We start from the raw sequence: 15,154 nt of genomic DNA, 5'->3' as shown, positions 1-15,154 counted from the left end.
TATCACCAGGATCCTCTTATATTAGACAGCCAGGTAACCAGCTGTAATACACATGGTCCCCTGTATCCCTGGTGACACCACGGCCCTATCACCAGGGTCCGCTTATATGGGACAGCCAGGTAACCAGCTGTAATACACATGGTCCCCTGTATCCCTGGTGACACCACGGCCCTATCACCAGGGTCCGCTTATATGGGACAGCCAGGTAACCAGCTGTAATACACATGGTCCCCTGTATCCCTGGTGACACCACGGCCCTATCACCAGGGTCCGCTTATATGGGACAGCCAGGTAACCAGCTGTAATACCCATGGTCCCCTGTATCCCTGGTGACACCACGGCCCTATCACCAGGGTCCGCTTATATGAGACAGCCAGGTAACCAGCTGTAATACCCATGGTCCCCTGTATCCCTGGTGACACCACGGCCCTATCACCAGGGTCCGCTTATATGGGACAGCCAGGTAACCAGCTGTAATACACATGGTCCCCTGTATCCCTGGTGACACCACGGCCCTATCACCAGGGTCCGCTTATATGGGACAGCCAGGTAACCAGCTGTAATACACATGGTCCCCTGTATCCCTGGTGACACCACGGCCCTATCACCAGGGTCCGCTTATATGGGACAGCCAGGTAACCAGCTGTAATACCCATGGTCCCCTGTATCCCTGGTGACACCACGGCCCTATCACCAGGGTCCGCTTATATGGGACAGCCAGGTAACCAGCTGTAATACACATGGTCCCCTGTATCCCTGGTGACACCACGGCCCTATCACCAGGGTCCTCTTATATGGGACAGCCAGGTAACCAGCTGTAATACACATGGTCCCCTGTATCCCTGGTGATGTAAGGAGATGAGGTTAGTGAGGTACATGTGATGTAGGGAGATAAGGTTAGTGTGGTGTAGGGAGATAAGGTTAGTGCAGTACATGTGGTGTAGGGAGATGAGGTTAGTGTGGTGTAGGGAGATAAGGTTAGTGAGGTACATGTGGTGTAGGGAGATAAGGTTAGTGCAGTACATGTGGTGTAGGGAGATGAGGTTAGTGTGGTGTAGGGAGATAAGGTTAGTGAGGTACATGTTATGTAGGGAGTTGAAGTTAGTGTGGTGTAGGGAGATGAGGTTAGTGAGGTACATGTGATGTAGGGAGATAAGGTTAGTGTGGTGTAGGGAGATAAGGTTAGTGCAGTACATGTGGTGTAGGGAGATGAGGTTAGTGAGGTACATGTGGTGTAGGGAGATAAGGTTAGTGCAGTACATGTGGTGTAGGGAGATGAGGTTAGTGTGGTGTAGGGAGATAAGGTTAGTGAGGTACATGTGATGTAGGGAGATAAGGTTAGTGCAGTACATGTGTTGTAGGGAGTTGAAGTTAGTGTGGTGTAGGGAGATGAGGTTAGTGAGGTACATGTGGTATAGGGAGATGAGGTTAGTGCTGTATATGTGGTGTAGGGAGATGAGGTTAGTGAGGTACATGTGTTGTAGGGAGATGAGGTTAGTGCGGTATATCTGATGAAGGTAGATAAGGTTAATGTGGTACATGTGGTGTAAGGAGATGAGGTTAGTGTGATACGTGTGTTGTAGGGAGATGAGGTTAGTGCGGTATATGTGATGAAGGAAGATGAGGTTAGTGCGGTATATGTGATGTAGGGAGATGAGGTTAGTGTGGTACATGTGTTGTAGGGAGATGAGGGTAGTGTGTTGTAGGGAGAGGAGGTTAATGCAGTATATGTGGTGTAAGGAGATGAGGTTAGTGAGGTGCATGTTTTGTAGGGAGATGAGGTTAGTGCGGTATATGTGGTGTAAGGAGATGAGGTTAGTGCGGTATATGTGGTGTAAGGAGATGAGGTTAGTGAGGTACATGTATTGTAGGGAGATGATGTTAGTGCGGTATATGTGGTGTAGGGAGATGAGGTTAGTGTGGTACATGTATTGTAGGGAAATGAGGTTAGTGAGGTATATGTGGTGTAGGGAGATGAGGTTAGTGAGGTACATGTATTGTAGGGAAATGAGGTTAGTGAGGTACATGTGGTATAAGGAGATGAGGTTAGTGAGGTACATGTGGTATAAGGAGATGAGGTTAGTGCGGTATATGTGGTATAATGAGATGAGGTTAGTGGAGTGTATGTATTGTAAGGAGATGAGGTTAGTGAGGTACATGTATTGTAGGGAGATGAGGTTAGTGCAGTATATGTGTTGTAGGGAGATGAGGGTAGTGTGTTGTAGGGAGAGGAGGTTAATGCAGTATATGTGGTGTAAGGAGATGAGGTTAGTGAGGTGCATGTTTTGTAGGGAGATGAGGTTAGTGCGGTATATGTGGTGTAAGGAGATGAGGTTAGTGCGGTATATGTGGTGTAAGGAGATGAGGTTAGTGAGGTACATGTATTGTAGGGAGATGAGGTTAGTGCAGTATATGTGGTGTAGGGAGATGAGGTTAATGTGCTACGTGTGGTGTAGGGAGATGAGGTTAGTGAGGTATATGTATTGTAGGGAGATGAGGTACATGTGGTGTAAGGAGATGAGGTTAGTGCGGTATATGTGGTGTAAGGAGATGAGGTTAGTGCAGTATATGTGGTGTAGGGAGATGAGATAAGTGAGGTGCATGTATTATAGGGAGATGAGGTTAGTGCGGTATATGTGGTGTAAGGAGATGAGGTTAGTTAGTGAGGTGCATGTTTTGTAGGGAGATGAGGTTAGTGTGGTATATGTGGTGTAAGGATATGAGATTAGTGTGGTACGTGTGTTGTAGGGAGATGAGGTTAGTGCGGTATGTGTGATGAAGGAAGATGAGGTTAGTGCGGTATGTGTGATGAAGGGAGATGAGGTTATTGTGGTACCTGTGGTGTAGGTATATGAGGTTAGTGTGTTGTAGGGAGATGAGGTTAGTGTGGTACGTGTGGTCCAGGGAGATGAGGTTAGTGTGGTACATGTGGTGTAGGGAGATGAGGTTAGTGAGGTACATGTGGTGTAGGGAGATAAGGTTAGTGAGGTACATGTGGTGTAGGGAGATGAGGTTAGTGAGGTTTATGTGCTGTAACGAGATGAGGTTAGTGAGATATATGTATTGTAAGGAGATGAGGTTAGTGCGGAATATGTGGTGTAAGGAGATGAGGTTAGTGTGGTATATGTGGTGTAGGGAGATGAGGTTAGTGCGGTATATGTGGTGTAGGGAGATGAGGTTAATGTGCTACGTGTGGTGTAGGGAGATGAGATTAGTGAGGTATATGTATTGTAGGGAGATGAGGTTAGTGCGGTATATGTGGTGTAAGGAGATGATGTAAGTGCAGTATATGTGGTGTAAGGAGATGAGGTTAGTGTGGTGTAGGGAGATGAGGTTAGTGCGGTATATGTGGTGTAGGGAGATGAGGTTAATGTGCTACGTGTGGTGTAGGGAGATGAGATTAGTGAGGTATATGTTTTGTAGGGAGATGAGGTTAGTGCGGTATATGTGGTGTAAGGAGATGAGGTTAGTGCGGTATATGTGGTGTAAGGAGATGAGGTTAGTGCGGTATATGTGGTGAAAGGAGATGAGGTTAGTGCAGTATATGTGGTGTAGGGAGATGAGGTTAGTGAGGTACATGTATTGCAGGGAGATGAGGTTAGTGCGGTATATGTGGTGTAGGGAGATGAGGTTAGTGCGGTATATGTGGTGTAGGGAGATGAGGTTAGTGAGGTATATGTGGTGTAGGGAGATGAGGTTAGTGCAGTATATGTGGTGTAAGGAGATGAGGTTAGTGAGGTGCATGTATTGTAGGGAGATGAGGTTAGTGCTGTATATGTGGTGTAGGGAGATGAGGTTAGTGAGGTACATGTGGTGTAAGGAGATGAGGTTAGTGAGGTGCATGTATTGTAGGGAGATGAGGTTAGAGCGGTATGTGTGGTGTAGGGAGATGAGGTATATGTGGTGTAGGTAGATGAGGTTAATGTGCTACGTGTGGTGTAGGGAGATGAGGTTAGTGAGGTGCATGTATTGTAGGGAGATGAGGTTAGTGAGGTATATGTAGTGTAGGGAGATGAGGTTAGTGCGGTATATGTGGTGTAGGGAGATGAGGTTAGTGCGGTATATGTGGTGTAGGGAGATGAGGTTAGTGCGGTATACTGTATGTATTGTAGGGAGATGAGGTTAGTGCGGTATACTGTATGTATTGTAGGGAGATGAGGATAGTGTGGTATATGGTATAAGGAGATGAGGTTAGTGCGGTATATGTGGTGTAAGGAGATGAGGTTAGTGTGGTATATGTGGTGTAGGGAGATGAGGTTAGTGCGGTATATGTGGTGTAGGGAGATGAGGTTAATGTGCTACGTGTGGTGTAGGGAGATGAGATTAGTGAGGTATATGTATTGTAGGGAGATGAGGTTAGTGCGGTATATGTGGTGTAAGGAGATGATGTAAGTGCGGTATATGTGGTGTAAGGAGATGAGGTTAGTGCGGTATATGTGGTGAAAGGAGATGAGGTTAGTGCAGTATATGTGGTGTAGGGAGATGAGGTTAGTGAGGTACATGTATTGCAGGGAGATGAGGTTAGTGCGGTATATGTGGTGTAGGGAGATGAGGTTAGTGCGGTATATGTGGTGTAGGGAGATGAGGTTAGTGAGGTATATGTGGTGTAGGGAGATGAGGTTAGTGCGGTATATGTGGTGTAAGGAGATGAGGTTAGTGAGGTGCATGTATTGTAGGGAGATGAGGTTAGTGCTGTATATGTGGTGTAGGGAGATGAGGTTAGTGAGGTACATGTGGTGTAAGGAGATGAGGTTAGTGAGGTGCATGTATTGTAGGGAGATGAGGTTAGAGCGGTATGTGTGGTGTAGGGAGATGAGGTTAGTGAGGTATATGTGGTGTAGGGAGATGAGGTTAATGTGCTACGTGTGGTGTAGGGAGATGAGGTTAGTGAGGTGCATGTATTGTAGGGAGATGAGGTTAGTGAGGTATATGTAGTGTAGGGAGATGAGGTTAGTGCGGTATATGTGGTGTAGGGAGATGAGGTTAGTGCGGTATACTGTATGTATTGTAGGGAGATGAGGTTAGTGCAGTATACTGTATGTATTGTAGGGAGATGAGGATAGTGTGGTATATGGTATAAGGAGATGAGGTTAGTGAGGTACATGTGGTGTAGGGAGATGAGGCTAGTGAGGTATATGTGGTGTAGGGAGATGAGGTTAGTGAGGTACATGTATTGTAGGGAGATGAGGTTAGTGAGGTACATGTATTGTAGGGAGATGAGGTTAGAGAAGTACATGTGGTATAAGGGGATGAGGTTAGTGCTGTATATGTGGTGTAGGGAGATGAGGTTAGTGCTGTATATGTGGTGTAGGGAGATGAGGTTAGTGAGGTACATGTGGTATAAGGAGATGAGGTTAGAGATGTACATGTGGTATAAGGGGATGAGGTTAGTGAGGTATATGTATTGTAGGGAGATGAGGTTAGTGCGGTATATGTGGTGTAAGGAGATGATGTTAGTGCGGTATATGTGGTGTAGGGAGATGAGGTTAGTGCGGTATATGTGGTGTAAGGAGATGATGTTAGTGCGGTATATGTGGTGTAGGGAGATGAGGTTAGTGCAGTATATGTGGTGTAGGGAGATGAGGGTAGTGCGGTATATGTGGTGTAGGGAGATGAGGTTAGTGAGGTATATGTGGTGTAGAGAGATGAGGTTAGTGCGGTATATGTGGTGTAGAGAGATGAGTTTAGTGCGGTATATGTGGTGTAGGGAGATGAGGTTAGTGAGGTACATGTATTGTAGGGAGATGAGGTTAGTGCGGTATATGTGGTGTAGGGAGATGAGGTTAGTGAGGTATATGTGGTGTAGGGAGATGAGGTTAGTGCGGTATATGTGGTGTAAGGAGATGATGTAAGTGCGGTATATGTGGTGTAAGGAGATGAGGTTAGTGTGGTGTAGGGAGATGAGGTTAGTGCGGTATATGTGGTGTAGGGAGATGAGGTTAATGTGCTACGTGTGGTGTAGGGAGATGAGATTAGTGAGGTATATGTTTTGTAGGGAGATGAGGTTAGTGCGGTATATGTGGTGTAAGGAGATGATGTAAGTGCGGTATATGTGGTGTAAGGAGATGAGGTTAGTGCGGTATATGTGGTGAAAGGAGATGAGGTTAGTGCAGTATATGTGGTGTAGGGAGATGAGGTTAGTGAGGTACATGTATTGCAGGGAGATGAGGTTAGTGCGGTATATGTGGTGTAGGGAGATGAGGTTAGTGAGGTATATGTGGTGTAGGGAGATGAGGTTAGTGCGGTATATGTGGTGTAAGGAGATGAGGTTAGTGAGGTGCATGTATTGTAGGGAGATGAGGTTAGTGCTGTATATGTGGTGTAGGGAGATGAGGTTAGTGAGGTACATGTGGTGTAAGGAGATGAGGTTAGTGAGGTGCATGTATTGTAGGGAGATGAGGTTAGAGCGGTATGTGTGGTGTAGGGAGATGAGGTTAGTGAGGTATATGTGGTGTAGGGAGATGAGGTTAATGTGCTACGTGTGGTGTAGGGAGATGAGGTTAGTGAGGTGCATGTATTGTAGGGAGATGAGGTTAGTGAGGTATATGTAGTGTAGGGAGATGAGGTTAGTGCGGTATATGTGGTGTAGGGAGATGAGGTTAGTGCGGTATATGTGGTGTAGGGAGATGAGGTTAGTGCGGTATACTGTATGTATTGTAGGGAGATGAGGTTAGTGCGGTATACTGTATGTATTGTAGGGAGATGAGGATAGTGTGGTATATGGTATAAGGAGATGAGGTTAGTGCGGTATATGTGGTGTAAGGAGATGATGTAAGTGCGGTATATGTGGTGTAAGGAGATGAGGTTAGTGTGGTATATGTGGTGTAGGGAGATGAGGTTAGTGCGGTATATGTGGTGTAGGGAGATGAGGTTAATGTGCTACGTGTGGTGTAGGGAGATGAGATTAGTGAGGTATATGTATTGTAGGGAGATGAGGTTAGTGCGGTATATGTGGTGTAAGGAGATGAGGTTAGTGCGGTATATGTGGTGTAAGGAGATGAGGTTAGTGCGGTATATGTGGTGAAAGGAGATGAGGTTAGTGCAGTATATGTGGTGTAGGGAGATGAGGTTAGTGAGGTACATGTATTGTAGGGAGATGAGGTTAGTGCGGTATATGTGGTGTAGGGAGATGAGGTTAGTGCGGTATATGTGGTGTAGGGAGATAAGGTTAGTGAGGTGCATGTATTGTAGGGAGATGAGGTTAGTGCTGTATATGTGGTGTAGGGAGATGAGGTTAGTGAGGTACATGTGGTGTAAGGAGATGAGGTTAGTGAGGTGCATGTATTGTAGGGAGATGAGGTTAGAGCGGTATGTGTGGTGTAGGGAGATGAGGTTAGTGAGGTATATGTGGTGTAGGGAGATGAGGTTAATGTGCTACGTGTGGTGTAGGGAGATGAGGTTAGTGAGGTGCATGTATTGTAGGGAGATGAGGTTAGTGAGGTATATGTAGTGTAGGGAGATGAGGTTAGTGCGGTATATGTGGTGTAGGGAGATGAGGTTAGTGCGGTATACTGTATGTATTGTAGGGAGATGAGGTTAGTGCGGTATACTGTATGTATTGTAGGGAGATGAGGATAGTGTGATATATGGTATAAGGAGATGAGGTTAGTGAGGTACATGTGGTGTAGGGAGATGAGGCTAGTGAGGTATATGTGGTGTAGGGAGATGAGGTTAGTGAGGTACATGTGGTATAAGGAGATGAGGTTAGAGATGTACATGTGGTATAAGGGGATGAGGTTAGTGAGGTATATGTATTGTAGGGAGATGAGGTTAGTGAGGTACATGTATTGTAGGGAGATGAGGTTAGAGAAGTACATGTGGTATAAGGGGATGAGGTTAGTGCTGTATATGTGGTGTAGGGAGATGAGGTTAGTGCTGTATATGTGGTGTAGGGAGATGAGGTTAGTGAGGTACATGTGGTATAAGGAGATGAGGTTAGAGATGTACATGTGGTATAAGGGGATGAGGTTAGTGAGGTATATGTATTGTAGGGAGATGAGGTTAGTGCGGTATATGTGGTGTAAGGAGATGATGTTAGTGCGGTATATGTGGTGTAGGGAGATGAGGTTAGTGCGGTATATGTGGTGTAAGGAGATTATGTTAGTGCGGTATATGTGGTGTAGGGAGATGAGGTTAGTGCAGTATATGTGGTGTAGGGAGATGAGGGTAGTGCGGTATATGTGGTGTAGGGAGATGAGGTTAGAGAGGTACATGTGGTATAAGGGGATGAGGTTAGTGAGGTATATGTGGTGTAGAGAGATGAGGTTAGTGCGGTATATGTGGTGTAGAGAGATGAGTTTAGTGCGGTATATGTGGTGTAGGGAGATGAGGTTAGTGAGGTACATGTATTGTAGGGAGATGAGGTTAGTGCGGTATATGTGGTGTAGGGAGATGAGGTTAGTGAGGTACATGTGGTGTAAGGAGATGAGGTTAGTGAGGTGCATGTATTGTAGGGAGATGAGGTTAGTGCTGTATATGTGGTGTAGGGAGATGAGGTTAGTGAGGTATATGTGGTGTAGGGAGATGAGGTTAATGTGCTACGTGTGGTGTAGGGAGATGAGGTTAGTGAGGTGCATGTATTGTAGGGAGATGAGGTTAGTGAGGTATATGTAGTGTAGGGAGATGAGGTTAGTGCGGTATATGTGGTGTAGGGAGATGAGGTTAGTGCGGTATATGTGGTGTAGGGAGATGAGGTTAGTGCGGTATACTGTATGTATTGTAGGGAGATGAGGTTAGTGCGGTATACTGTATGTATTGTAGGGAGATGAGGATAGTGTGGTATATGGTATAAGGAGATGAGGTTAGTGAGGTACATGTGGTGTAGGGAGATGAGGCTAGTGAGGTATATGTGGTGTAGGGAGATGAGGTTAGTGAGGTACATGTATTGTAGGGAGATGAGGTTAGAGAAGTACATGTGGTATAAGGGGATGAGGTTAGTGCTGTATATGTTGTGTAGGGAGATGAGGTTAGTGCTGTATATGTGGTGTAGGGAGATGAGGTTAGTGAGGTACATGTGGTATAAGGAGATGAGGTTAGAGATGTACATGTGGTATAAGGGGATGAGGTTAGTGAGGTATATGTATTGTAGGGAGATGAGGTTAGTGCGGTATATGTGGTGTAAGGAGATGATGTTAGTGCGGTATATGTGGTGTAGGGAGATGAGGTTAGTGCGGTATATGTGGTGTAAGGAGATGATGTTAGTGCGGTATATGTGGTGTAGGGAGATGAGGTTAGTGCAGTATATGTGGTGTAGGGAGATGAGGGTAGTGCGGTATATGTGGTGTAGGGAGATGAGGTTAGAGAGGTACATGTGGTATAAGGGGATGAGGTTAGTGAGGTATATGTGGTGTAGAGAGATGAGGTTAGTGCGGTATATGTGGTGTAGAGAGATGAGTTTAGTGCGGTATATGTGGTGTAGGGAGATAAGGTTAGTGCCGTATATGTGGTGTAGGGAGATGAGGTTAGTGCCGTATATGTGGTGTAGGGAGATGAGGTTAGTGCGGTATATGTGGTGTAAGGAGATGAGGTTAGTGAGGTATATGTGGTGTAGGGAGATGAGGTTAGTGTGGTACCTGTGGTGTAGGGAGATGAGGTTAGTGCGGTATATGTGGCGTAGGGATATGAGGTTAGTGAGGTGCATGTATTGTAGGGAGATGAGGTTAATGAGGTGCATGTGGTTTAAGGAGATGAGGTTAGTGTGGTACATGCGGTATAAGGAGATGAGGTTAGTGTGGTACATGCGGTATAAGGAGATGAGGTTAGTGAGGTACATGTATTGTAGGGAGATGAGGTTAGTGAGGTGTATGTGGTGTAAGGAGATGAGGTTAGTTAGGTATATGTGGTGTAGGGAGATGAGGTAAGTGTGGTACCTGTGGTGTAGGGAGATGAGGTTAGTGTGGCATAGGTTAGTAGTGATGGCATCTGGCATATAATAGCCAGCACAGCAGCACCATAGAGCAGTGGTGGAAGCCAGCTAGATTTAGGACACTATTCCTGGTCATACACAGGCTGCACACTAGGGGGCACTTGTGAGCCATCTGATAATGCAGCAGTAATAGCACTGTAGTAGTAATGCCCATTACTGTGTCCACAGTAACAATGCAGGCAAACATTAGCTGTACTATCATACAAGTAGTGCCCAGTATCGATGAGCCCTCATGAGATGCCAGCGGTAGTGCCCCGTGGTATACCACCTGTATCAGTAGTGCCCAGGAGGACTGCAGTAACCACAGTGCTGGGCAAGCTGTAATATGGTAATTACCCTGGCTCCCCCTCTTGTACCAGGCAGATGTAATGTACAGGGACATGGGCTCCTAGGCCCCTCCTGGGAAGGGCCACCAATGGCTCTTACCCCAACATTGTGTCCTGAGGCTCAGAGAATAGAAGTGTGGGGCTGCACTCTGACTACACCGGCCTGCGGCCTGGACTGCTATCCTCTCTGCCGATACATCTACACGCGTGCTGCCATATTCCGTGTCCATCTCCCTTACATACAGATAGATGCACATATCCGAGGCTGGCGGTCTGACGTCTGGTGCATTGTGGGACTATAAGGGGGCTGCTTGGCGAGAGATGGTGCCGCGCTGACCGTAACGGTAGTGTTGCCTTGCAGATTGGAGTACGACGCTTACCGCGCTGACCTGGAGGAGCTGAGCCTGGGGCCACGAGATGCGGCTACTTTGTGTCGCATAGAGATTGCGCAGCAGAACTTCCAGTCACATCGCATCAAGTATGAAAAATTACGCGGAGACGTAACCATCAAACTGCGTTTCCTGCAAGAAAACAAGGTAATCCCGTTATATGTAATGTATGACACTGGCCCCTGCCCTACCCGGACGTCCTTTACTTTACCGACTTCACTATTAGTAACCAGTTGCTACTAAACCATTACTGGCTGTACCCTTAGTAACCGGATACTGTACCGGCTGTGCCATTACCAGCTGTACCATCAGTAACCGGATACTGTACCGGCTGTGCCATTACCAGCTGTACCATTAGTAACCGGATACTGTACCGGCTGTGCCATTATCATCTGTACCATTAGCGACTGGTTACTCTACCTGCTAAACCCACTACCGGATGTACCATTAGTAACCGGATACTGTACCGGCTGTGCCATTACCAGCTGTACCATTAGCGACTGGTTACTCTACCTGCTAAACCCACTACCGGCTGTACCCTTAGTAACCAGATACTGTACCGGCTGTGCCATTATCATCTGTACCATCAGTAACCGGATACTGTACCGGCACTGCCATTACCATCTGTACCATTAGTAACCGGATACTGTACCGGCTGTGCCATTACCATCTGTACCATTAGCGACTGGTTACTCTACCTGCTAAACTCACTACCGGATGTACCATTAGTAACCGGATACTGTACCGGCTGTGCCACTACCGGCTGTACCCTTAGTAACCGGATACTGTACCGGCTGTGACATTACCAGCTGTACCATTAGCGACTGGTTACTCTACCTGCTAAACCCACTACCGGCTGTACCCTTAGTAACCGGATACTGTACCGGCTGTGCCATTACCAGCTGTACCATTAGCGACTGGTTACTCTACCTGCTAAACCCACTATCGACTGTACCCTTAGTAACCGGATACTGTACCGGCTGTGCCATTACCATCTGTAACATTAGTAACCGGATACTGTACCGGCGGTGCCATTACCATCTGTACCATTAGTAACCAGATACTGTACCGGCGGTGCCATTACCATCTGTACCATTAGTAACCGGATACTGTACCGGCGGTGCCATTACCATCTGTACCATTAGTAACCGGATACTGTACCGGCTGTGCCATTACCATCTGTACCATTAGTAACCGGATACTGTACCGGCTGTGCCATTACCATCTGTACCATTAGTAACCGGATACTGTACCGGCTTTGCCATTATCATATGTACCATTAGCGACTGGTTACTCTACCTGCTAAACCCACTACCGGATGCACCCTTCGTAACCGGATACTGTACCGGCTGTGCCATTATCATCTGTACCATTAGCGACTGGTTGCTCCACCTGCTAAACCCACTACCGGCTGTACCCTAAGTAACCGGATACTGTACCGGCTGTGCCATTATCATCTGTACCATTAGCGACTGGTTACTCTACCTGCTAAACCCACTACCGGATGTACCATTAGTAACCGGATACTGTACCGGCTGTGCCATTACCAGCTGTACCATTAGCGACTGGTTACTCTACCTGCTAAACCCACTACCGGCTGTACCCTTAGTAACCGGATACTGTACCGGCTGTGCCATTATCATCTGTACCATCAGTAACCGGATACTGTACCGGCTGTGCCATTATCATCTGTACCATTAGCGACTGGTTACTCTACCTGCTAAACCCACTACCGGATGTACCATTAGTAACCGGATACTGTACCGGCTGTGCCATTACCAGCTGTACCATTAGCGACTGGTTACTCTACCTGCTAAACCCACTACCGGCTGTACCCTTAGTAACCGGATACTGTACCGGCTGTGCCATTATCATCTGTACCATCAGTAACCGGATACTGTACCGGCTGTGCCATTACCATCTGTACCATTAGTAACCGGATACTGTACCGGCTGTGCCATTACCATCTGTACCATTAGCGACTGGTTACTCTACCTGCTAAACCCACTACCGGATGTACCATTAGTAACCGGATACTGTACCGGCTGTGCCACTACCGGCTGTACCCTTAGTAACTGGATACTGTACCGGCTGTGACATTACCAGCTGTACCATTAGCGACTGGTTACTCTACCTGCTAAACCCACTACCGGCTGTACCCTTAGTAACCGGATACTGTACCGGCTGTGCCATTACCAGCTGTACCATTAGCGACTGGTTACTCTACCTGCTAAACCCACTATCGACTGTACCCTTAGTAACCGGATACTGTACCGGCTGTGCCATTACCATCTGTAACATTAGTAACCGGATACTGTACCGGCGGTGCCATTACCATCTGTACCATTAGTAACCAGATACTGTACCGGCGGTGCCATTACCATCTGTACCATTAGTAACCGGATACTGTACCGGCGGTGCCATTACCATCTGTACCATTAGTAACCGGATACTGTACCGGCTGTGCCATTACCATCTGTACCATTAGTAACCGGATACTGTACCGGCTGTGCCATTACCATCTGTACCATTAGTAACCGGATACTGTACCGGCTTTGCCATTATCATATGTACCATTAGCGACTGGTTACTCTACTTGCTAAACCCACTACCGGCTGCACCCTTCGTAACCGGATACTGTACCGGCTGTGCCATTATCATCTGTACCATTAGCGACTGGTTGCTCCACCTGCTAAACCCACTACCGGCTGTACCCTAAGTAACCGGATACTGTACCGGCTGTGCCATTATCATCTGTACCATTAGCGACTGGTTACTCTACCTGCAAAACCCACTACCGGCTGTATTCTTAGTAACCGGATACTGTACCGGCTGTGCCATTATCATCTGTGCCATTAGCGACTGGTTACTCTACCTGCTAAACCCACTACCGGCTGTACCCTTAGTAACCGGATAGTGTACTGACTGTACCGGACTAACTGGTTACTCTGCCACCTGTACCATTACCGACTTAACCAATAGCAACTGGTTACTCCACACACTGTACGATTAGCAACTGGTTACTCTACTGACTGTACCCTTAGCAACTGGTTACTCTACCGACTGTACCCTTAGCAACTGGTTAATCTACCGACTGTACCATTAGCAACTGGTTACTCTACCGACTGTACCCTTACCAACTGGTTACTCTACCGACTGTACCATTAGCAACTGGTTACTCTACCGACTGTACCCTTAGCAACTGGTTACACTACCGACTGTACCCTTACCAACCTGTTACTCTACTGACAGTACCCTTAGCAACTGGTTACCCTACCGACTGTACCCTTAGCAACTGATTACTCTACCGACTGTACCCTTAGCAACTGGTTACTCTACCGACTGTACCCTTAGCAACTGGTTACTCTACTGACACTACCCTTAGCAACTGGTTACTCTACTGACACTACCCGTAGCAACTGGTTACTCTACCGACTGTACCCTTAGCAACTGGTTACTCTACCGACTGTACCCTTAGCAACTGGTTACTCTACCGACTGTACCCTTAGCAACTGGTTACTCTACCGACTGTACCCTTAGCAACTGGTTAATCTACCGACTGTACCATTAGCAACCAGTTACTCTACCAGCTTATCTGCCATTACCATGAGGATGTTACTGTACCCAATGTATGGCGGCATTCCCTCACCCATCGCCATGTCTCTGTCTCTTGCAGGTGAAGGTAATGCACAAGCAGCTGCTCCTCTTCCATAACGCCATCTCCTCCTACTTCGCTGGGAATCAGCAGCAGCTGGAAGCGTCACTGCAGCAGTTTAACATCAAGCTGAGCAGCGCAGCCAGTGACAAACCCTCCTGGCTGGAGGAGCAGTGACTGCTCCGCGCTCTTGTCTGTATGTGATGGCGTGCTATGTTCATGTATGTGTTGTGTGCATGACGGTGTGTATGTACAGATGAATGTGTAGACATTGTTCATGTAGGAAGAGGTCAGTGTGTGTGTGTGAGAGATGCAGGTCACCAAATTTTCAAACCCAGTATCCAGTCCATTCCAAACCTTTCTGCTGCTATATAGAGTAACCGGGGCCAGTGCTGGTACCGACGTGTCGCCTCCGACTTCTGCACAGCAGCCTATTCCCTATTCACCAGTAACGACGGCCATCGCGCCGCATAGCTCCATGTCGCCCGATTATTGCCACTGCTATGCCCATGCTTCATCATTGTTCTATAGACCTCCCTATGGTACAGACGCTTTCTGTGCACCACTCACCCACCCTACCCTCCAACTTCCTACTGCCTCCCCACCCTACACTCCATCCTCCAGGTAATGATAGGAAAGGGAGACCCCCGGCCAGGGATGGTACTGCCTCCCCCGCCCTACACTCCATCCTCCTACTGCCTCCCCCCACCCCACCCTCCATCCTCCTACTGCCTCACCTGCCCTACACTGCATCATCCTACTGCCTCACCTGCCCTACGCTCCATCCTCCTACTGCCTCACCCGCCCTACGCTCCATCCTCCTACTGCCTCACCCGCCCTACGCTCCATCCTCCTACTG

General features: G+C 47.4%; 1 protein-coding gene across 1 annotated transcript in view; it reads left to right on the top strand.

Moving 5' to 3' along the window:
* The window catches only part of ARFIP2 (ARF interacting protein 2), a 56,846-nt gene extending 41,898 nt beyond the window's left edge, over positions 1–14,948 (top strand). Inside the window, exons 7-8 of the mRNA XM_083170619.1 lie at positions 10,613–10,787; positions 14,317–14,948. Of these exons, the coding sequence (XP_083026745.1) occupies positions 10,613–10,787; positions 14,317–14,472 (331 nt within the window). The 3' untranslated portion in view covers positions 14,473–14,948. The remainder of the gene's footprint in view (positions 1–10,612; positions 10,788–14,316) is intronic.
* The last annotated feature ends 206 nt before the right edge of the window (positions 14,949–15,154 follow it).

Source organism: Crinia signifera, chromosome 2 (genome assembly GCF_055691185.1).
Source record: "Crinia signifera chromosome 2, ASM5569118v1, whole genome shotgun sequence".
Taxonomy (NCBI): domain Eukaryota; kingdom Metazoa; phylum Chordata; class Amphibia; order Anura; family Myobatrachidae; genus Crinia; species Crinia signifera.
This window is presented reverse-complemented; position numbering and strand designations above follow the sequence as displayed.